The sequence below is a fragment of the Penicillium crustosum genome (genome assembly GCF_028827405.1).
Source record: "Penicillium crustosum strain IBT 35664 chromosome Unknown utg000001l_segment0_segment0, whole genome shotgun sequence".
NCBI classification, from domain to species: Eukaryota; Fungi; Ascomycota; class Eurotiomycetes; order Eurotiales; family Aspergillaceae; genus Penicillium; species Penicillium crustosum.
Window position 1 is genome coordinate 2,440,310 of NW_026623122.1, and position 21,976 is coordinate 2,462,285.

The window sequence follows — 21,976 nt, forward strand, 5'->3', positions numbered from 1 at the left end:
GTACTACAGAGTACAACCCCCTTACACGATATCTACCCCGGATTCGAATGGTGGATCCCCAAGATCAAATGCATGTCTGACATAGTCTAACCCCCTTTATAACGGCTTAGCTCAATGCAGACTAAGTGAGATGAAGATTCGCCTCCGTTCCCCATCAAATAAACAACTGGGGCACCGGCTTATGCCATGTCGGATCCACTCTACAAAGATCAATACCATATGCCAAGATGCCAGCGGAGGAGAGGACCCCTGATACTATACTATAGTCTACATAGTATATCGTTGAATATACATAGACCCAGGTGTACAGTGTAGAATTGATGACCTCGCCTCGACGTAGATGCCAGATGCCAGATGCCAGGTGGCGGGGGGGGGAATCGCCACGACGTCTACTCCATAGAGAAAAAAAAGAAAAGAAAAAAAAAAAAAGAAAAGCAAGACGGAAAAGAAACGAGTTGGGACATCCAAATTTCGGGTTCCTTCCAGAAGCAGCTTGTGTTTTCGGTTCAGAAAAAATAATCAGAGGAAATGATTCGCTCTCGCGGAAATCTCGGATTCATACGGAGTCGCCATCTATTATAACAATCTAGCGACGGTTTTTTTTCCATGAGTATTGTTTGAATGGAAAGTAAGGAACATGTTACAAGTTCCAGACCCACTGGATCCGACTGAGCCGATTCTTTTTTTTGTTTTTGTTTTAGGCTTTTGTTTGAAGGTTTTTGTTTTGCATTTCTTTGGAGTTTGGGATGGACTTTTTTTTTACTTTTTTTGCCACCCGACTCCTTTCGCGGGGGATAAGGCCATGGCTTACGATAACGCCTAACAGCGGTCTCGACGAGCTTTTTGTTCTAGATGGCTACACAGGTTGTTATTATTAGTAGTGTAATGTACCCCGTACAACAGATAAGAGCCAAATCTCTTATTTGGACAAGGCTTAAAGGACTTTTTTTTTTGTATTGCACTCGCGATAAGCGATAAGATAAATCAAGCGGTGAAAGAAATTTAGTACAGCCCGTGGTTCATATTCGTCTTTAATTGGACGTACAGAGAGAATATATTATAGAAATTATAATTGGCATAGCATGGCTGGGAAGGGCTGTTGAGCATCGGTTGTATAGGCTTACCACGCTGGTTTTCAATTTTTTGGCTGAGTTTTGCCTAAGATTATACTCAGCTCTGACTTGCATGTCAACTACATATGTACATATGGAGTCTCGGATGGGATCCCAATCCAGTGGTTAAGTTGTCGACACGGAGGTACCAAGTCTGGTTCGGAAGATCAGAATACCAGAATAGAGCGGAAGAATATTCAATATCTTAGTAACTTTAAAAATATGTAGTTCCAGTTCCCTGGGGGAAAACTCGGGTTTCTTCATTGGATGTCTACATGGTGCTGCGCCACTCGGTCATGAGTGGCGAACGGTGACTCGCGCGCCTCTGGCTGGTTCTAGGATGTACTTTATACAACGGGGATAGGAGTGCTGGTACCATAGTATGCAACTAGACTATCCTCGGATACATTGCCTAGAGACGGTTAGGGATATGGGATATGTGATAAATGATAAGGCTTGAGGTGACAATCAGAGTACTAGCTCAGATGAGAGTTGTTTCACATCTGTCATATACATATCTAGTGTAGTAATAACTGTATTAGTAGGGTATACAACCATATATCTAGATTTACTCCATATAATATAGAATATTGAAAAAATACAATATTCAAATGATTTAAAAAATACAAAAATAAAAATAAAAAAGCCACCTACTAAGCCAAATACAGCCAGGCAACGGCTTCAGCCAATAATACAAAGGGGATTCGGGCGAAAGCAGGACTTAACCCAATAAGGGTGCAGGAACGGAGCTACTAAGCCTAATTCAGGACTAGTGCGGGACAATGGGCCTGAAAATTTTAAAAAAATTTTGAATTGCCATTTTGCATAGGGTTTTGCCGCCCAGAGGTTATGCCACACGATAAATATCCTCGCCCCCCTTCTCTTCTCCCCCTCCTCTCCTCCACTCCTGCATCTTTTTTTCGAGGGTCGGCCTCTTCTTTCTTTTTTTTGTTTTTCTACTCTGCATAGACAGACTAGAAAAAAAAACGCTCCAATCTTTGAGCGCTTGCGTCTGAAAAATTTGACGCAGTTGAGTCTTTTTTGCTCACTGAAAAAATTCGATACCCCTCATAGAAAAAAAGGAAGGATTTTTCTTTCTTTACTCTAATACCCCTTCCTCTTTTCCAAAACCGCCAAAATTTCCAAAATGCCTGCCGCCAACGTCGCCGCCTCTCCTGCCACCACTGGCAAGGAGACCGCCCAGTCGGTCGCTGTCCTCGAGGACCTCATTAAGAACCTCAACATCTCCACCAGCGCCGATGAGACCAATGCCGCTGCTACCAACCTGGCCACTCTCTTCAGCGGTCCCACCGCCGAGCAGACTCTTTCCCTGAAGGCTGTCGAGATCTTCAAGAAGCAGCTTGCCAACAAGAAGGATGCCACTGCCCGTGAGCGTGCTTGCGAGGGTATCCGTGCCATTGCCTCCCACTCCACAATCGCTCCCGGTGTTGAGCCTCACCTCGTGTCTCTCCTTGGCCCCGTCCTCGCCGCTGTCGGTGACAAGATGGTCCCCGTCAAGCAGGCCGCCCAGTCCGCCGCTGTCGCTATCGTCCAGGCTGTCAGCGGTAACGCCGTCAAGGCCGTTATCACTCCTATCCTCGATTCTCTCGCCAACGCCCAGAAGTGGCCCGAAAAGATGGCTGCTCTCGACTGCATCAACATCCTTGTCGAGTCTGCCCAGATGCAGCTCGGATACCAGGTCCCCACTCTGATCCCCGTCATCTCCGAGGCCATGTGGGACACCAAGTCCGAGATCAAGAAGGCTGCCTACTCCACCATGGAGAAGGTTTGCGGTCTGATCGTCAACAAGGATATTGAGCGTTTCATTCCTGAGCTCATCAAGTGTATCGCCAAGCCCGAGAACGTCGCCGAGACCGTTCACTTGCTCGGTGCCACCACTTTCGTCACTGATGTCACTGGCCCTACCCTCGCTATCATGGTTCCCCTGCTTGACCGTGGTCTTGTTGAGCGTGAGACCGCCATCAAGCGTAAGACCGCTGTCATTGTCGACAACATGTGTAAGCTCGTGGAGGACCCCCAGCTTGTCGCTCCCTTCTTGCCTAAGATGTTGCCCGGCTTGAACAAGAACAACGAGACTCTTGCCGACCCCGAGGCCCGTGAGAAGACCCGCCAGGCTCTTGACACCCTCTGCCGTGTCGGTAACGTCGTTGACGGCAAGATCCCCGAGGTCTCCCGCGCTGGAGACATCTCCACCGTCGCTGCCATCCTCAAGGAGATCCTCGAGGCTAAGCACAAGGACATCATTCCCACCTCCGAGGAGGCCATCAACTACATTGCTGCCATCGCCGCCCAGCTCGTTGATGAGAAGGAGAACGACCACGTTATCTGGACCCAGAACACCATCCCTTACATCACTGCCATCGTTGGTGAGGCTGATGCTAAGGCCATCGCTGAGGAGCTCCGCAAGAAGGCCTGCCCTGATGCCGCCGCTGCTGATGCCATTGCCTCCGATGAGGAGGAAGGTGTCGACCTTTGCAACTGCACTTTCTCCCTGGCCTACGGTGCCAAGATTCTGCTGAACCAGACTCACCTGCGCCTCAAGCGTGGTCAGCGTTACGGTCTCCTCGGTCCCAACGGTTCCGGAAAGACCACCCTCATGCGTGCTATCAACAACGAGCAGCTCGAGGGTTTCCCCAAGAAGGATGAGGTCAAGACCGTCTACGTCGAGCACGATCTCGACTCTGCCGATACTGAGCAGACCGTCATTGCCTGGACCCAGAAGAAGCTTGCTGAGGTTGGCCAGAACCCTCCCCGCGAGGAGCTCGAGGACAAGCTCCTTAACGAGTTCGGTTTCTCTGAGTTCCAGATCCAGGGTCCCATCACTGCCCTTTCCGGTGGTTGGAAGATGAAGCTCGCTCTCTGCCGTGCTGTCTTCGAGAGCCCCGATATTCTCCTGCTCGATGAGCCTACCAACCACTTGGACGTCAAGAACGTCGCATGGCTCGAGAACTACCTCAAGAGCTCCCCTTGCACCTCCATCATGGTGTCTCACGACTCCAAGTTCCTCGACAACGTCATCCAGCACGTCGTCCACTACGAGCGCTTCAAGCTCCGCCGTTACCGCGGTACCCTCTCTGAGTTCGTCAAGCAGCACCCCGCTGCTAAGTCCTACTACGAGCTCGGTGCTTCCGAGATGGAGTTCAAGTTCCCCGAGCCCGGTTTCCTTGAGGGTGTCAAGACCAAGTCCAAGGCCATCTGCCGTGTTAGCAACATGTCCTTCCAGTACCCTGGTACCCCCAAGCCCCAGATTCACGGAATTACCTTCCAGGTCTCCCTTGGCTCTCGTATTGCCGTCATCGGTGCCAACGGTGCTGGCAAGTCTACTCTCGTTAACGTCCTGACTGGTGAACTTATCCCCACCTCCGGTGAGGTCTACCAGCACGAGAACATCCGTATTGCCTACATTAAGCAGCACGCTTTCGCTCACATCGATAACCACCTCAACTCTACTCCTTCCGAGTACATCCAGTGGCGTTTCCAGACCGGTGAGGACCGTGAGACTATGGACCGTGCCAATAAGATCGTTACCGAGGAGGATGAGAAGGCCATGGACAAGATCTACAAGGTTGAGGGCACCCTCCGCCGTGTCATTGGCATCCACTCTCGTCGCAAGTTCAAGAACACCTACGAGTACGAGATCTCTTGGTCTCTGGGTGACAACGTTGGCATGAAGTCCGAGAAGTGGACTCCTCTCATGTCCGCTGACAACACTTGGTTGCCCCGTTCCGAGATTATTGTCTCTCACCCCAAGCAGGTCGCTGAGGTTGATCAGAAGGAGGCCCTCGCCTCCGGTCAGTTCCGTCCCCTTGTCCGCAAGGAGATCGAGCAGCACTGCGCCAACTTCGGTCTCGATGCCGAACTTGTTTCTCACTCTCGCATGCGTGGTCTCTCCGGTGGCCAGCGTGTTAAGGTCGTTCTCGCCGCTTGCTCTTGGCAGCGTCCCCACCTTATCGTCCTTGACGAGCCTACTAACTACCTCGACCGTGACTCTCTCGGTGCCCTCTCCAAGGCTATCAAGTCCTTCGAGGGTGGTGTTGTTATCATTACTCACTCCCGTGAGTTCACTGAGCACCTGACTGAGGAAGTCTGGGCCGTCAACGACGGTGTCATGACCCCCCTCCGGACACAACTGGGTCCAGGGTCAGGGTTCCGGCCCCCGTCTCGACGCCAAGGGTGACGATGATGAGGACAAGTTCGATGCCATGGGCAACAAGATCGTTGTCCAGAAGAAGGTCAAGCTTTCTGGTATGTCTTACAATTCCTTTCCACATATATATCACAATGATCAATTGCTAACTGCTTTCTTACAGGCTCTGAGCTCCGCAAGAAGAAGAAGGAGCGTGCTGCCCGCCGCAAGCGTGGTGAGGAGGTCTTCTCCGATGAGGATGACCTTTGAACGCCCAATTCGGGTGTTTATTGATGCATATTATGATCGGTTGATGAATTTCATATGCTTTGCTAGGACAAAATACAATTCTCTGTTCAAACATTCGTTATTATTAAGACTTCCCTACATTTAAACTCGTAGTTCAGACTTGCCCTTAAGAGATTAATTTCTTTTTACTAGTATGTGCATTATTATGCATGCCTTGTTGAGTTCCCTCTTGCCTTGCAGTAAAATTAGCTTCCTTTCGTTCTCTCAACTCTATAAGACAAATTTACATGGTGGCTTTTTTTAATCACAAAAGATGCGCAATATCGCCATATTTCCGTTTACCACATATCCGATGCTTCTTAAGCTTGCCCAATCTAACGGCTGACTAACCTATATCTCGTCGATCACATTGGTCGTTTCGACGTGCTAAGAAACTGTATCATTATTGATCATAATTATGTATATTTTCAAATTAGTGCTATATTTATACCTCAATTACACAAAGGGTAAGCCCTAGTAGATCGAAATTTGCATGCAGACTCGATCCTCCAACTAACATCTCCGCTCATTCGATAGATAATAGATCGTGTCGTAGGTGAAAGGGCTTCCACTATATCCGACGCTGAACCTCTATGCAATACACATCATATACGGAGTACTGCGGCTTTGTAAAACGGGCCAACCCTTATAGCCTCCGCAATGCTTAGGCTTTTATACGGAGTATGGAGTACAACATCGGTGACCTCGATCAGTCTTATCAATCCGGGATTATTTTTTCCCTGTTTCTGCACAGACCTATGCTGCATTAAACATCGCCACCAACAGACAATTTGGAACCTTAAAACGCCTACGAAACGTCAAATAGTCAAATAGACATGAGATCTATCATATGGATGTGGACTGAAGGTATGGCCTAGATAAATAGGTATGGCCTAGATAAATTAAATTAAAGCCCAGATTTTCGCACCCTTGCGAAGGTTGCACCTTTTTCTTGTAGATCATCTTTTCCCACAATGTCCTCCCTATTTGGAAGCGAAGATCGAGGTGAAGAATCAAGTCCTGAACCCCAAGGTCCACACAACGATCAAACAAACGCCCCGATCAACACCGAGGGCCCAATTGTTGTCGATGACTTCAGTGTATGCGTAGCCGAAGTCTCTGGCTTTTCCGGGTTGTATGCTGATTCCGGCAAAAGGATGAAGACAGTGAATTTAGTGATAATTCTGATATGACCTCTCTTTCTTCGAGCGTTTTGGAATACGAATATGAAAATGGTCGGCGGTATCATAGCAACCGGACTGTAAGGATCTCTGATTTGATGCGACTTCTTATTATCATGGTTATTAACTCATTATTAGGGACAATACATGTATTGTGCTTCTCCATTTTATGTATATAATATGGATACATAATTAACCCAAATAGGATGCCAAACGATGAAGAGGAACAAGATCGAATGGATTTGGTATGAAATACCCAACATGACGATTGAAATACACGGCTAATAATCCCAGGCACATCATATGTTAGCGAAGAACCGTCTTGACTTTCGACACGATGCTAACAATACAATAAAGATGGCTACTGATGATGAAGGGAGAATTACACAAAGCTCCAGTCACAAATCCCCAAAAGATCCTCGACCTTGGAACAGGAACTGGCATCTGGGCTCTTGATATTGCCGAGTACGAACATCACACACACACACACACACACACACACACACACACACACACACACATATCACACCTCATTCGAGGTCCGAAGCTTACATCAAACAGGAAATTCCCCACCGCCAAGGTAATCGGAAACGACATCAGCGCCATCCAACCAACCTGGGTCACCCCGAACGTAGAATTCATCATCGAAGACTTCGAGAACGAATGGCTGTACGAGAAAGACAGCTTCGACTTTATCCACGCACGCCTGTTATCTGGGTAAGCCACCTTAATAATCTCCCACAATCTAATAAATCTCACATCTCCCAGATGCGTCGCAAATTGGTCAGAGTTCTTCGCACGAATCTTCGACCACGTCAAACCAGGCGGCTACTTCGAGATCCAAGAAAGTGCCATCTGGGGCTGGAGCGATGACGGAACCCTTAAACCCGACTCACCGCTACTCCAGTACCTACACGCCCTTAATACGGCAGGGAAGGCAATGGGACGCGAGCTGAACATCTATCATAAACTGGAACAGTGGATGATTGATGCGGGCTTCGAAGATGTGCATCAGTTTACGTATCTTCTACCGTACTCGCCTTGGCCGCGTGATCCGCATCTCAAGGAGTGTGGGAAGTACCAGGCTGTTATGGCTCAGCAGGCTGTGGAGTCCTATGGCTTGAGGCTTTGTACGCAGGTTCTTGGTTGGGGGGCGGAGCCTTCGCGTATCTTTCAGGCTATGGTTAAGAAGAATTTGAGGGATAAGCATATGCATGCTTATGTTAAAGAGTAAGTACTTTTTTTTGATTTTTCCTTGGGGCTTGACGGTGGATCTGATGTTTGGCAGGGTTGCTGTATATGGCAGGAAGCCCTTGAGGCCACGATGAGTATAAGAGCGACGATGGACGATTTGCTCCCTAGAGAGTATGGCTTTGTTTGGTTTTAGCATGTTTAGAACAAATTTCTTTGTTCCAATTTATCCAATAAGAGATTGCGATATATAATTACTATTAAACTGTGTTGTGGTGGTACAATGTTGAGCCTCTCGAGCTTTTATTCCGTATCCTAGTATTCCAATGTAGGAATCTAGGTAAATATTGAGTCCTTTGGCACTGGAGCCATGTAACTCTCAGGAACTGCGCGCCTGTCTAGAACAGTTCCGGTTGTTAAACGTGCTTGTTTCTCCAATGATTCACAAGAAACCGTAGGTGATTTCAATCAAGCCTCGACTGGCCCGACTTTTACATCAACCCTTCTTTGCAGCTCAGCCATGTTATCCACTTGCCGTAGCTTTTTCCGCTTCTGAACCTCCAAGTCCTTGAAGCGTTTCTTGCCTCCATGCTTCAACTTTGTAATCATATCAGCGGCTTGCCCGCGAGTCAAGTCCTCAGGCTTCACATTGCCATCTCGAATGCGAGCTCCGTTCAACATTTTGATTTGTCCCGGTGTTGCTTGGGCCCGTCGCCAAGGTTTCCAGGATGCGATGTAATGTTCATCAAACTTGGTACTCGCAAAGGTATCCGCTGCCCGAACAATGCTTTCCAAATCCGAGCCAGTGGCGATCTTCCGAGGACGTGTGAATTGAGGTGCCTCGGTTTCTGGGTTTTTGAATTTCATGACATAATGAGCGGTGAAGATATCGTCCCCCTTTTCGATGGTTATCCAGCCAGATACATCGGTAAGCATATATCTGTCATCGCCGACCCGGACCCAGTTGTGTGGGCTGAACGACCTGATGTGTCGCTCGGACTGCATGTCTCCTAGGAGATCGTATATACTGTCATAAGTTGTAAATTGGAGTTGCAAGTCGTTATCTGAGCCATCATATGGTTGATCGGCCTCAGGAGTGGGTTCTGTTTGGCTACCCTGATCATCATTCTTCTTCATGTCTTCCACGCTGGTATTATCCAAAACTTCGTCTGGGTCCAAGCCGAACAACGTCGGTGTTGATAGAACTCCAGTTGCTAGCGAGGCTACCATGTCTATAACATGGCAGTCCTTTTTCCCGGGAAAGAGCCGAAGACCACGCCCGATCATTTGAATGAGGAGGTTTCGAGATCTGGTGGGTCGAGCTAGGAGCACACAGTCGATATTTGGGATGTCCGTGCCTTCTGTGAAAAGACCACAGTTTAGCAACACTGGGAATTCTTGGTTCTTAAAGGCCCGTAGCTGCTCCGAGCGGACGCCTTTGGCCGTGCTAGCTGTGATATACCTAGCATCGACGCCATGGTCACGAAAAGCTGCGGTAAGCTGCCGCGCATGCTCGACATCGACACAAAATACAAGAGTCGACTTTCGATTCTCAGCACTTGCCATCCATGCCCGCACTGTGATATTATTCGTAGATGTAGTGTTCACCGCCTCGGAAAGCGATCCCAGGGCAAAGTCTCCGAAACTATCTTTCTTGACTTTAGACAAATTGGCCCCGGACTTGACAGTCGTGAAGACCGCATTGGCCAACCAGTTTTCACCAATCATGTCCACGTAGTCCTTGTGATAGACAATATGATCGATGGCAGCGCCTAGTTTGAGGCCATCGAACCGTGAAAAAGTGGCGGAAACACCCACCAAGACCGGTCCATCGGCAGATGGCTCGTTTAGCCCGAAATGTCCCAGCGCTTCGCGGTATGATTTGGCAACAATATGGTGAGCCTCATCCACCAACACAAGCTTGAATGCACTCCGGTCGAACTTGTACATGCGTCCTCGTGCTAGTGTCTGAATTGACGCGATGATGATGTCCCCTGCTCCTGTCGCAACATTCTTGCCCATTTCTATTCCGACAGTCTTATCTGGATAGGCAAGACTGCAGTGTTTCGCGGCTTGTTCGACGAGTTCGCGCCGGTGGACGATAATCATGGTCTTGGTGGCTTTTGCATCGCGAGGAGGGATTCGGCTGATAAGCTGCGTGAATATGACCTATAAAGATTAGTAACATTCTGAATAAAGAGTAGATTTAGTCTTACTGTCTTGCCAGCTCCTGTTGCAAGCGAGATTCCTAGGCGGCGATGGCCTTCGCCCAAATACTTCAAGACGGATTGAATGCTTTCCTCTTGGTAGTCGCGGAGCACAATGCTTGGAGGGACTGGGGACTCGGTCGAATTGAAGCGCACATGGCGGACATTTTTTTGCAACAGAGGAGTCTTCTCCAAGTATCTCCTTGGGAGTCTCAATCGCGAGACACAGCGTATGAACTCCATGCAGATGTTCCAAATGGTCCCTCTCTCTGGCGAAGCTCAGAGTCAAGAACAAACAATGCAAACATGCTTATCGATAAGCGTGCATCTCATAGTGGATCTCCCTAGCTCAACTTTTTTCCGTTGTTTCTATAGCTCTTGATGAAATTGACGTGGCAGATTTCATTAAGGGTGCAGCTGTGATGTTTTGCTACCGATCGTCCCGCATGCGCTGCAAATCTGCGAGCCTGAACGATGAGCGACTCCGCCTCCGCCTATGAGCCCGACGACGACCCCGAGTCTGAGTCCGACTTTCAACCCGAACCTGAATCCGATTTCGAGCAAACCCGCTCTTCCAGAGAACCCTCTCCAACTCCGAATGAAGATTTGAACGAATATGATTACCATCGCGACCCATCATTCGATGGGGTCGGAAGACAAATCGGCGAAGCGCTTATGGAACGCGCCCCGCAAATGCGTGGATCGCTCACATTTCTCCGAGCCTACTCCCATCTTATCGTGCAAAACGAGGAGATTATTGAGTATGCCTCGCTGAGAGAACTTGAAAACCCATACAAAGTCAGTCAACATGGCTCCATGGTCTGGACGCCCACGGAGAAAGAAGTGTTCTTCAATGCACTGGACCGGAAGGGCAAGAGCGGCATCAAAGAGATTGCTGCTGCAGTCGGTACCAAGTCGGAACTTGAAGTTATGGAATATATCCGATTTTTGCATAAGGCATTGGCGGCCCAGTATGCTTCCGACATGCACCTGGAGCGCATGCCTGTCTTGAGCGATGTCGCAGCGGCCACAGAGGTCAGCCAGGAGTGCTGCGGATTACTCGAGGAATACGCGGATGTCCTATCATTGAAAGAGTCCCTCATTGAAGCTCGAGCCGGTACACAGCAACACGGAGACAATTGGATTCTCACTCAAGCTAGTGCACAGGCTCTGGCTGACGGGGATAATGAGGGTGTTCGAGGTGCCCTCCGTCTCGCAGCTGATTTCCTGAACATTCCATATTGCATCCGACTTTCTTATGTTTTATTCATGAACCTTGGTGGCACACAAGCTGAGAACAACTGGTGGAACCTTGCCAAGAGGAAAGACCTAATCACAGCGTATGGACAGACACCGTCTATGACGGCAGATACCGCCGTGGAGTTCTATTCTCTCGCTGTTAGTGTCACGCGCCGCTTAGTGCAATCATCCCTCTTCTTTGCAATGTCAAGATTGCGCAGCTCGAACCGCAGTGGGAATGACAGAAAAGGATATGTGCGAACGCAAGATGTACGGGCCGCCATTGAAGTGCTCAACATGAAGCACAGCAGGCCTAACTTTGTGGACATTGCTCGTCGCAACGAAACAGTCCTAGAAGACATTAACAACCGGAAAGGCTGGGTGCCTACATTATTCACATACGAAGAAGCCGAAGAGATCATCGACAGACACGAGTGGACCCGATACCGTAAAGACGGTACCATGTACAATGAAAACGATGAAGAGGACAGCGAGGACGACGCCATCATTGACGATGAGATCGAAATGCACAAGGGTATCGGAACGGATGATGACATCGAAATGGAGGCCAATAATCAACAGGCAGAACCGGAGCCACTACTGGAGTCAGAGTCAGAACCAGAACCAGAGTCGGAACCAGAGCCGGAGTTTGAACCCGAATCAGATCCAGATTCAGGACCAGAGGACTTTGATCACCACCCTCTGCCCACACGAGAGCCCCACGGAATGTCAGCGCCAGTTGTATTGCCATACGAACTGGAAATGGACCCAGAAGAAGAGGAAGCAGACATCGCAGACCAGAACGCCAGCCACCGTGAAGAGGCCAACTTCCTGACGTTAATGGACCAGCCCGTGCCGACTGTCCTCAAAGAACCCATGAAGGCAGAAGAACCCGAGGACGAGACCAAGCAATTGCCAGAGCGCAGAATCAGAGAAGATATCTCTAATTGGCGGGATCGGACTGTCTACCGCAGCGAGTGGGAGGAGTACGGATATGATTTCGCTGATCTGAAGGAAGACATGGAAATGCCTCCGCTAAAAAGGCCTAGATACAATGAACCAGCAGTTGTTCTCTCTGCTCCGGTTGTGTCGGGCGAGGACGCAATAATTGATAATGAGGACGATGGGAATGGATCTCAGCAGGGAGAAAACCCACCAATGGCCAAAGAATCCTCGATGGAATTTGAAAAGACAATTTAAAGTATGGTCAACCAGGCGACCTACAGGGGCCTGAATGAGACACTACAATCTACTTTGAGCAAAAATATAAGATTCCCATCAAGGACATATGATTAAAGAGTAAACACATTGATGAAAAAAAAAAAGATCCCCAACCCCCTAGTTCAACCCCCTAAGAACAATCCACTTTCTGGAGAGAGGGTGAATCAACAGAAAAGAACTCCAGCAGATAACAGAAAAACAAAAAGTGCGCCTTTTCCAAGCCAGAAAGTTCAGAATATTCATAACTCAGCGAGACGAAAAGCAGTCCCTTTGGGTTCCTCTCTCAGAAGATCCATGGGGGATTATCGTACATGTAATGAGGAAGCCTACAGGTCAAGGGTCTTGTAGTCGGCACCAACCTGAGCACTCAGAGGCTGGGTGCCAGCCCGCAGATCTCCGCCAACAGGCTGGAAGCTGTAGTGGTTCCCAATGCCCGTAGTAGCAGCATCAGCCAGCATCTGGTTTGTGTGCTCGTTGGGGCCCTGCAGGCTGACAGTCTGGAGCGCATCCTGGGCCTCCTTAACACGCTTCTTGAACGTCATACGGTCCAAGAAGAGTTGCTGGCGCGCCTGCTCCAACTCACGACGCTCAGCCTCGATAATCTCTTCCATCTCGTTGAATTGCTGCAGCTTGATCTCGAACTTCTGTAGGGTGACGTTAACTGCAGCGGAGACCAAGCGGGTCATTTCACGCTCCTCGTGCGAGGCAAGGGCCCCGGCACGTGCAGCAGATGCAGCCAGTGCGATGGTGCCAAGGGTCTCCTTGGGCTTTGCGGAAACTTGCTGCTCGGCCTCACGTGCGGGGTCCACGTCCATAGAGTCTTCGGACTTTACTGCGTCTTTGCCCTTATCCTGTCCCTTCTCCAGCTGGCTCCGGAGCTCCTTGCGGATCTCCTCGACAGACCGACCGGCGGCGGCGGCAGCCACTGCGGGCTCCGCCATCTGGGCCAGGAATGCCACAACAGAAAGCACGGGATTTTCGGACTGGCTGATAGGGTCACGTCCGCTACCAGAGTGCGGCTCAGGGACATCTTCAACGTATTTGTCCTCGATCTCCAGCTGTAAGAATTTCATGACACACTCTTCCCGAGATCTTGTGCCAACGTGGCTCGCAATTTGTTCCCAGTTTTCATCGAAGTTCTCTAGCCCTTCCAGCAACAAAATAAGTTCCGAGTCCGACCATGGAGCGTCTTTGTCAGTCAAATGAGAGTAACCCTTGTCCTCGAGCTTAACAAAGTCCGAAGCATTGTGGCTAGAAGGCATTCGCCCTTGAAGGAAGCAGTTGGGACACAGATCATATTTAGCATCTGGCGTCGTGACGTTGGCTGACGTCGGAGCCGACTTGGCGTAGTGGAATCGAAGTTTGGTGCAATCAATACCGCAAGAGAAGCAGTGTGCCTTCTTCTTGGATTCCTGGGCAATATCCAAGCCGTTGGTTGCTTCTCCGTTGGTATGCTTCTCTTTATCTTCGGCTGAGGTAATATCCTTGCCTTTTTCGTCATAAATGTTGCGGCGTAGCTCGAGGTTGAGGTCGTCTTTGGATGCGGGGATGGAAGAAGCGGCACGCTGTGTGGCTGGGTGAATCTTGCCGGACGTCACGCTGTGATTTGGTCCAGGTTGAAATGGTTGCAGACCTCGTGGAGTATCTGCGATAACTCGGAAGTGACCGGTGAATGGCGGTCCAATGTTGGATGGTCGTGTCTGAGGGTCGACCTGCAGATATGTTAGTTAGGGTGTTTAAAATGGAAAATACAAGACTCCTCACCTGATAATTGATCAAGCCCCACTGCTCAAGGAATGAGTGAACACGCATAATAGCACAGACATCACCCGCAAGGTTGCGACGGCAAGCAGTAACAGTCAAATACTCGATGGGGTTCAATCGATAAGTATTGATCATGAAGTCTCGGTAATCTTTGTATGTAGCAGGCGTCTTGCTGCGGTTACGGCCATTGAAGAACTCAGCGAGAGCCTTCCTCTCAATTGGGTTGATGGTGTTCATATCAAACCATGTCGCATAGCTGGGGAGGATAATGGCGTGTGTTTGGGTGACGAGTTGTTCGCGTGCGGCAGCTTCTAGGGATGACTTAGATGGCGCAGCTTGTTCTTCACCCACGGCATCGTCAAGCCCATCCGCTCCCTCCACTTGCAGATGCGACTCACCCACGGCATCCTCCAAGCCCTCGGTGTCGGGCTTGGCGTCGGTTTCAGTACCACCCATCTCTTCGTCTTCCGGTTCAACTCCGCCGTTCCGAGGCTTGGGAGATGCGGGGGCGTCCATAGGGTTGTCGGATCCAGGTGTATTCTCAATCTTCTTCACGGGCGAATCCTGGCGCGATTGCGCTCCTGTCCACGAATTTAGCACTCAGTGCAACATCAAAGCCATTTGAGAGTGGGCATACCTGAGGCTTCGCGAGCTGCATCAGCTGCGCCATCTAGACCAGACACAGACTGGACATTCTCGTGGGCCGCAGCCGGGTTGATGGGAGTGTCATCCATGATGGATCAAAGCAAGCAGCTGTCGCGGTCGGCAGAATGTCAACTCCTTTCCCGTGTGTCAATGTGTCTGCCGTGTAAAGCGCAATAGCACTATCGAGTGGAACAAGAAAAGCCAGCAATGGCGTAAATCAAGGCCGCGGGAGATGGAAGAGGAGGCCTAAAGTGATGATTGGACGGGTTGCTGGTGGGCACTTGGGGAGGTTGGTCGCGACACGCAAAACTCACGGGTGACTGCCAAGAACTGAGTTGCCACTAACCGCTTTGGGACTTCGCTCCCTTTCCCATGGTCAGGTGATTCAATCTACATTATCGATGTGACAATGCATGAGAACTATAGTTAACAAGGATTTGTTTTAATATTTATTTCAATATTTCGATGATTTAATGATATTATTACTGTTATTAACTTGAGATCTTTTTTATTAAGACCCACAAGACAGGCTACGCCATAGTGCATGGTAGATTAGGAATAAATATTAGACAGCTGTCAAAGCCAAAAAAAAAAAAAACTAGAAGCCGGGTAGACTATGGAAATATGAACTAATTTACATGTGATGAGTAGTGGGTTATTGATAATACATAAAGGAAATTGTCCAATATCAAGTAGGCTGTAAGCCTACTTCAAAACATATTGTGGGTATAGTAATATTTGACATGAATATGGAAACAAAATATTTGTATATATTTCGTTGACGAAACAGCAAAAATTCGTCTTTATAAGTGGAATATAAGGAGGATAGGACTACCATGTGTAAGAGAGATACATAGGAGGGTCTATTTGATCGGAATCATTCAGCACTAATTCTCCTCGACTACTTCGATGTGGAAGTTCAGGAAATATTTATATAAAATTCAATGCGCTTATGGTAATGTTCAATCAAAAAAAGATGAGATATATATATAGACACCAATGAAAATGATAATAGAGTATCTGTTATTTTGGACTTACCGCTTGCTTCTTCTTGGCAGGCTGCTCAGATTCGTCCTCGGTCTCGTCGTTTCTGCCTCGCTTGACCCCAGGAGCAGGAGAGTCGATCGGGGCAGGGGCAGCAGCAGGGGCAGGCACAGGGGCATATGGACGTGTGGCAGCAGCAGCTGCAAGTATATCAAGGGCATAAGTGGGAGAAACAATTGGAATAGGCTCGGCTGCACTTGCAATCTTTGCAGTAGTAGAAAGCACATCCCCAGACGACCCCTCAGAAGACGCATCAGACCCAAGTACTTGAATTGCTGCCTTTGTAAGCACATCTAAGTTAGCAGCAATAAGAGAATCCTCAGACCACTCCTCAGAAGGTGTAGTAGCAGGAGTAGTAGCAACAGCAGGGGCCGGAGCAGGAGGGGGAGGAGGGGGAGGAGGGGGAGGAGGAGGAGCAGCAGCAGCAGCGCCAGGCAAAGGTACCCTCCAGGTGGCATCGGTGAATCGGTAAAACCGAAGAATATCGTATAGAATTCCACCAAGGACTGTCTCGGACTCTATGGACCGAACTCCTCCTGGAAGCTCTCCAATTCTAGCTAGAATCTCTCTTTGAAACTCATTACCGGAACTTCTTGTCGAAAATTGGTTTTGCCAGGTATGACCTGGCTCATCAAGCCAGGCGATGAGCAAAGGATCGTAGACACTTCGAATAAGATTGATAACAGACTGACGATCAAGCAAAATCTGTGGATAGTTAGAATTCTCAAGACGAAGCGGTATCCAGATTCTCCTAAGATTGCCTTCAGTTTGCCTCAAGTTAATGTGCAATCTCAAGTTAGTTCGAGGCATGTTGGAAAACGTCCACGACAAATGATTTGTGTTGAGGGAGATGGTTGGACTTTTGGCTTATTGGCCTGTTCGAGTCTCACTATTGATTGTTTGAATTGTTGGTGTGAATGCATATCGAGAGTTTGGATGGGCTTCGTCGACAGTTAAATACTCGAAGACCCCTTTGAAACCCGAGTCAATGCCAATATCATACTTTCCTTTATTTAGTTTTAGAACAAAGGAATGTGCCAACAATAGAATATTTCGCAAGGTCTTCTCCACCAAAAACCAACAAAGGTCGACTGTTTCTTTCAAAATGGACATTAGGAGCATTGTCATCCCCTAGAAGCAGAAACAAAGGAGATAGAGGATGAACGAAACGGCTATTGGCCTTCTAATTACCCCATATTAGACCGACTCAATAGAAATGAATGAATGAAAATACACTAGACCAATCACAAGAGCAATCTATTTAGCATTTTCCAACTTTAGAACATTAGAAGTGCCTAACAAAGGGGACGACCAAGCGCTATGTTCATTTTTGGACAGTCCAAGATCTTTTGCTAGCACTAATAGGTCTTGAGTAGTATAATTTCAGCATCGCGCTTGAAGGTGATTATATATCTTTCTACCCTGCCTATAGCGAGCTCACACCTAGGCATTTACTGCCACCTCTATTTTCGTGAAATTAAGGCGACGTTCCCTCATTTCTCATTATAGTGGAGTTGAGGTGCCTCCGTTCGCTCCATGCAAAATATATATGCGATAACAATTAGAGTCTTCTTGTTTTGTTTCTGTTATTTTTGTACTGCTAGCAAGAACATAAAAAAGGAATCAAAATGAACGCGCCTAAAAATGATAGAGATGATGTCGATGGGATGCCTAGCGGCCATTTCTTCTGTTTCCAAGGTCATAATTGTATATGCATCCGCTTCTCTTTTATTATTGTTAACTTTGTTGATGAACATCAGTCTCTCACAGACACTTTAACATTGCAAACACCCTCAAAGATCAGGTGGTATGTCAGAAATTCAAAGTCTTATTTTGTCGTGAAGAATATTCTTTTCCAAATGCTCTAGGTAGTGGGTGTATTGCTAGTATTAAATGATTAAATGGGTAGATTGTTATCGACTTCTTTGTTCATACCCGTGCATAGATTTGACTTCGATTGTATGTCTGATCCATATTCTAGTATAGCGATGATTTCTATCGCATTTACGTTGCATTAGAAACCTGACCTTTCGGCCTGTTTGTTTTCTCTCTTTTAGTATCCCGGACCCCACCCTAGTGCTTGAATCCCTGACTCTGACTCCTTGACCAATGAGATATCGCCGTTTCACCCGTTGCGGCCCACACCGAGCCGGCTTATTATCTGCCCGACCTCTGAGCCCTAAGTCTCCGAGGTCAGAATTTCCCCGATCCAAAATGTTGCCGATCACGCTGACCAACTGTTGAGATGATAGATCTATAGATTGATGTTTGTTAAGTCGAAAAGGTAGCGCTACAATGAAGGGCATGGGTTATAAATATTTCTCGCGCCCTCGTGGGCTGAATCCTTTTCTATTCCAATTATCTACCCTTCTTCCTGCTCACGATAGTACCCAGGTTAATTCCAGCGACCTTCATTGAGTGAAATTCAATATGCAGTCAATTTTGCAGTATCGTCGTCTCCGCCGAGAGGTGGAAGAGGACTTGGCACATGTCCAATCCAAAAATTTCAGCTTGCGTTCCGATACCTCGCCATCCTCGCTCGAGGCAAACGCGGATGGTTATACGAGTCCCGAAGCAGAAGAGGATCAAAAACCAGTGATATCAACTGATATGCTTCTTGTACCTGGTGTCACGGTTTCGCAGCCAAACGGAGCCAACGGCGATATCGTCTTGGTGGTCGGCTGGAGAGACAATGATCCAAGCAATCCCCTCAACTGGTCACTACTGAGGAAATGGATGGTCATGTTTATGTGCGCTCTGATTGCCATTGCGATGACGGTTCCATCATCCGTCGAGGGAGCGACCCAAGATGCTTTTGATGCTCACTTTGGTGTGAACGGTATGGCTGGATCAATGACGACTGGTATGCTACTCCATCATTTCCTCTTTATTTATAATTTTCAATTGTTTTGCCTTGGCTGTGAAGATAATACATACTGATTGATGCGACTGGGCACAGGTATATTTCTCATCGGCATTGGCGTGGGATCGCTATTCTCTGGCCCTTTCTCAGAGACCTTCGGCCGTAACGCTGTTTATTTCGTTGCCCTGGTCTTTGTAATTCTGTTTACTATGGCCAAAGCATTGGCGCCAAACTATGGTGCTGCCCTCGCCTTCCGCTTCATTTGCGCTCTGTTTGCAGCTGCACCTATGACGGTCGCAGGTGGAACTGTTGGTGACATCTGGCAACCCTTGCAGATCCCTTTCGGCCTACCTTTACTCACCATGTCTGCCTACATGGGTCCCATCCTAGGCCCCGTAATTGGGGCCTACACGCCACAGATCGGGTTTCTTTGGGCCGACTGGATCTCTATGATTATCGCCGGCGTTGCATTGATAGTCGTGATTCTTTGCCAGCCGGAAACGTTCAGTCCCATCCTACTGGAGTGGCGTGCGAAGCACCTGCGTGAACTAACGGGCGATGACCGCTATCGCGCTGAACATGCTTCCACTTCCACTAGCTCGTTTAGCGCTCGGTTGTTAACCAATGTGTACCGACCTTTCGTGATGATCTGGACTGAACCCCTTATTCTCATTTTCAGTTTCTATCTTGTCTTGCTATACTTTGTGCTCTTCACCTTCCTGAATGGTTATCCTTTTATATTCGCTAATGTGTACGGGATTTCCACGAGCTTGACCTTCATTATCTTTGCTGCTATGGTACCCGGTGTTCTTGTCGCTCTGGCTTTGGTTCCTTTGCTTTATGGCCTCACCAAGAAGGCTGCTAAGAAGGCCGATGCTGAAGGCAAAGTTCTGCAGCCAGAAGTGTCTCTGTGGTGGGCTATGGCGGGGGCTTCTATTCTGATGCCTATATCACTCTTCTGGATGGCTTGGACCTGCTACGTAAGTGTTTGTTTCACCTTGCTATGCGTACCTCTACTAATACCATCCTGTTTTTTAGTCCTCTGTTAGTATTTGGTCGCCAATTGTGGCCTCCGGTGTCTTCGGCTACGCTCTTGTCTGCATCTTTACTACAACCTATATGTACACTATTTTTGTGTACCTGAGGTATGCAGCTTCAGCCCTTGGATTCATGACCTTTTCGCGGTACGTCGTCTCCGGCGCTTTGAGTCCGGCCTCGGTCAAGATGTATGAGAACATCGGCCCCCACTGGTCGTTGACAATTGTCGGCATCATTGCAACCATCATGGCACCGGTACCATTTGTGCTGTATAAATATGGCCATAGGGTCCGTGCGATGAGCAAGAATGCCCAGAACAAGGCTTAAGATGGCCCTCACCAAATATGTGAATTTCACAGACATAGGGCATGTTCTCTTCTTCCCGCGGTGTTCCTTCGCAAATAATGTGGATATCTTGTCAACTTGTCAAGCTACGAAATGGTTCCTTCTGTTAACTCGGTGTATATAAATTATACCTATTAATATTAATTTTATAAGAGCTTCTCTCAATGACCGGGTGTCACTCCTATGATATGCTACAGACCTAGATTATAACAAAGCAAGCAGCCCATATCAACGAGTACTTGATTTTTAGGTAGTATTTTCATGTTATGGCCTTTGCAAGCAGGGAGTAATATAATGATAGGCTCGCCTTATTGTCACATAGAGCTGCATTGAGATACCAACCGGTCATCGACTATGGGACTGACATGCACCCATCACCTGTGTCCACGCGACTTTTATACCGATTACGTCATATTGACATAAGGTCGACAACTAGTTATAACCTGCCTGATCAGCCCTATTCCTTTTATTTAGTACTGTTTATTAGAAGAGATAAGCACTTGCATTCTTGGTGAACTAAATATTTCCATGGCCGACGGCATGGCGCATGATTCGCGAGTTCCACTTCACGATGAGTGAGTTCAGACTGTTCCCCCGTTCGCTATTTTTCGCTATGTCCATTTCTCAGCTGGCCCGATTAATCAACTACTTACCTTGCTGTAGAGACAATACCGGAAAAAATAACAACAGCAACTGTCGTAATTGCAAAAGTGAGTCCACATCCTGCAAACGGGTTAGCAGTGCTAAATACCACTTCACAGGATGCAATGATGTATGCATCTACACTATCTAGATCATTCTACCACCATGCTACCTACTGGGATGCCAAAGTGGATGCGCTGAAATGTACTTACGAATAACTCCAGTGCTCCAATTGCAATGACTGTGTCGACTGTTCATTCTGCAGTAACTGCAGCAACTGTGAAAACTCTCAGCAATGTTCGAACATGACAAGTTGTACTGATTGCCAGAATTGTTCCAACATGGAAAATTGCAGTAATTGCCAGGATTGCTCCAATATGGTAAACTGCACCAACTGTCAAAATTGCTCCAACTTGAAAGTAGGTTTGTAAATGAGGATAATTGAATAGGGATACTTGCTGATTGCCCTTAAATGGACAGAACCGGGATGGCGCTGTCAATGAGTCCGGGTAAATAGGCCGAGGCAAGCAATGAATCTTTGAAGTGCCGGGAAGATTATTGTATATACGAGTTCCTCTGCAGTGCTCCTGTCATCTGGAAGAAACTGCCATTTTCTTTTTGGCAAATGATAAGAAATTTCTCTGGTTGTTGGGAGATTATGTGATCCCATGGACAAGATCTTAGCTAATTCTGAGACTCCTAATTTTCTTCCTTCCTCTTCTTCTTCTCTCTTCCCTCTGCTTTAACAGATAGATCTAGAGACATGATTTTTACCTTATCTATTGATCGATCCTATTGAAAACCATCTCTCACCGCCGTTTCTGAGGTGAGAAAGAAAAAAAAAAGAAAAAGGACCATGAGTCAGCGGAATTTAGACTTGACTACTCCGTACAAGCCCCATATCATTCATTCTTAACTATTCTTAGAACAGTCTGACACCACTTAATGACCCTGCAGATCAATTCTTGAGTGACATTTTACAGCACTATCATTGGAACATAGAAGCCGGTAAACCGCTGCCTAGATTATATTTTGCAAAATTCTCTATT

The 21,976-nt window shown here is 47.8% G+C and overlaps 7 protein-coding genes across 7 annotated transcripts; 4 read left to right on the forward strand and 3 right to left on the reverse strand.

The window, feature by feature from the left end:
- Window positions 1–2,259: 2,259 nt before the first annotated feature.
- On the forward strand, window positions 2,260–5,310 carry N7487_000918 (putative translation elongation factor eEF-3; the record flags this gene model as incomplete). Its single annotated transcript, XM_056868666.1, has 1 exon — window positions 2,260–5,310. The coding sequence occupies one exon, from the start codon at window positions 2,260–2,262 to the stop codon at window positions 5,308–5,310; it is 3,051 nt and encodes a 1,016-aa protein (XP_056733450.1).
- Window positions 5,311–6,521: 1,211 nt separating this feature from the next.
- On the forward strand, window positions 6,522–7,962 carry N7487_000919 (class I SAM-dependent methyltransferase; the record flags this gene model as incomplete). Its single annotated transcript, XM_056868667.1, has 7 exons — window positions 6,522–6,647; window positions 6,704–6,808; window positions 6,867–6,877; window positions 6,934–6,973; window positions 7,023–7,033; window positions 7,086–7,445; window positions 7,497–7,962. The coding sequence occupies 7 exons, from the start codon at window positions 6,522–6,524 to the stop codon at window positions 7,960–7,962; spliced, it is 1,119 nt and encodes a 372-aa protein (XP_056733451.1).
- Window positions 7,963–8,387: 425 nt separating this feature from the next.
- Window positions 8,388–10,369, reverse strand: N7487_000920 (DEAD/DEAH box helicase; the record flags this gene model as incomplete). Its single annotated transcript, XM_056868668.1, has 2 exons — window positions 8,388–10,088; window positions 10,136–10,369. The coding sequence occupies 2 exons, from the start codon at window positions 10,367–10,369 to the stop codon at window positions 8,388–8,390; spliced, it is 1,935 nt and encodes a 644-aa protein (XP_056733452.1).
- Window positions 10,370–10,600: 231 nt separating this feature from the next.
- Window positions 10,601–12,565, forward strand: N7487_000921 (uncharacterized protein; the record flags this gene model as incomplete). Its single annotated transcript, XM_056868669.1, has 1 exon — window positions 10,601–12,565. One exon carries the CDS (start codon window positions 10,601–10,603, stop codon window positions 12,563–12,565), a length of 1,965 nt encoding a protein of 654 aa, XP_056733453.1.
- A 347-nt stretch (window positions 12,566–12,912) lies between these two features.
- Window positions 12,913–15,167, reverse strand: rscE (uncharacterized protein; the record flags this gene model as incomplete). Its single annotated transcript, XM_056868670.1, has 3 exons — window positions 14,988–15,167; window positions 14,351–14,931; window positions 12,913–14,298 (listed from the first exon to the last, which is right to left on the reverse strand). Exons 1-3 carry the CDS (start codon window positions 15,082–15,084, stop codon window positions 12,913–12,915), a joined length of 2,064 nt encoding a protein of 687 aa, XP_056733454.1. The 5' UTR covers window positions 15,085–15,167.
- Window positions 15,168–16,018: 851 nt separating this feature from the next.
- N7487_000923 (uncharacterized protein) lies at window positions 16,019–16,849 on the reverse strand (the record flags this gene model as incomplete). The annotated part of the gene is made up of 1 exon (XM_056868671.1): window positions 16,019–16,849. One exon carries the CDS (start codon window positions 16,847–16,849, stop codon window positions 16,019–16,021), a length of 831 nt encoding a protein of 276 aa, XP_056733455.1.
- A 1,620-nt stretch (window positions 16,850–18,469) lies between these two features.
- On the forward strand, window positions 18,470–20,267 carry N7487_000924 (uncharacterized protein; the record flags this gene model as incomplete). The annotated part of the gene is made up of 3 exons (XM_056868672.1): window positions 18,470–18,902; window positions 18,999–19,882; window positions 19,941–20,267. The coding sequence occupies 3 exons, from the start codon at window positions 18,470–18,472 to the stop codon at window positions 20,265–20,267; spliced, it is 1,644 nt and encodes a 547-aa protein (XP_056733456.1).
- Between the last annotated feature and the right edge of the window lie 1,709 nt (window positions 20,268–21,976).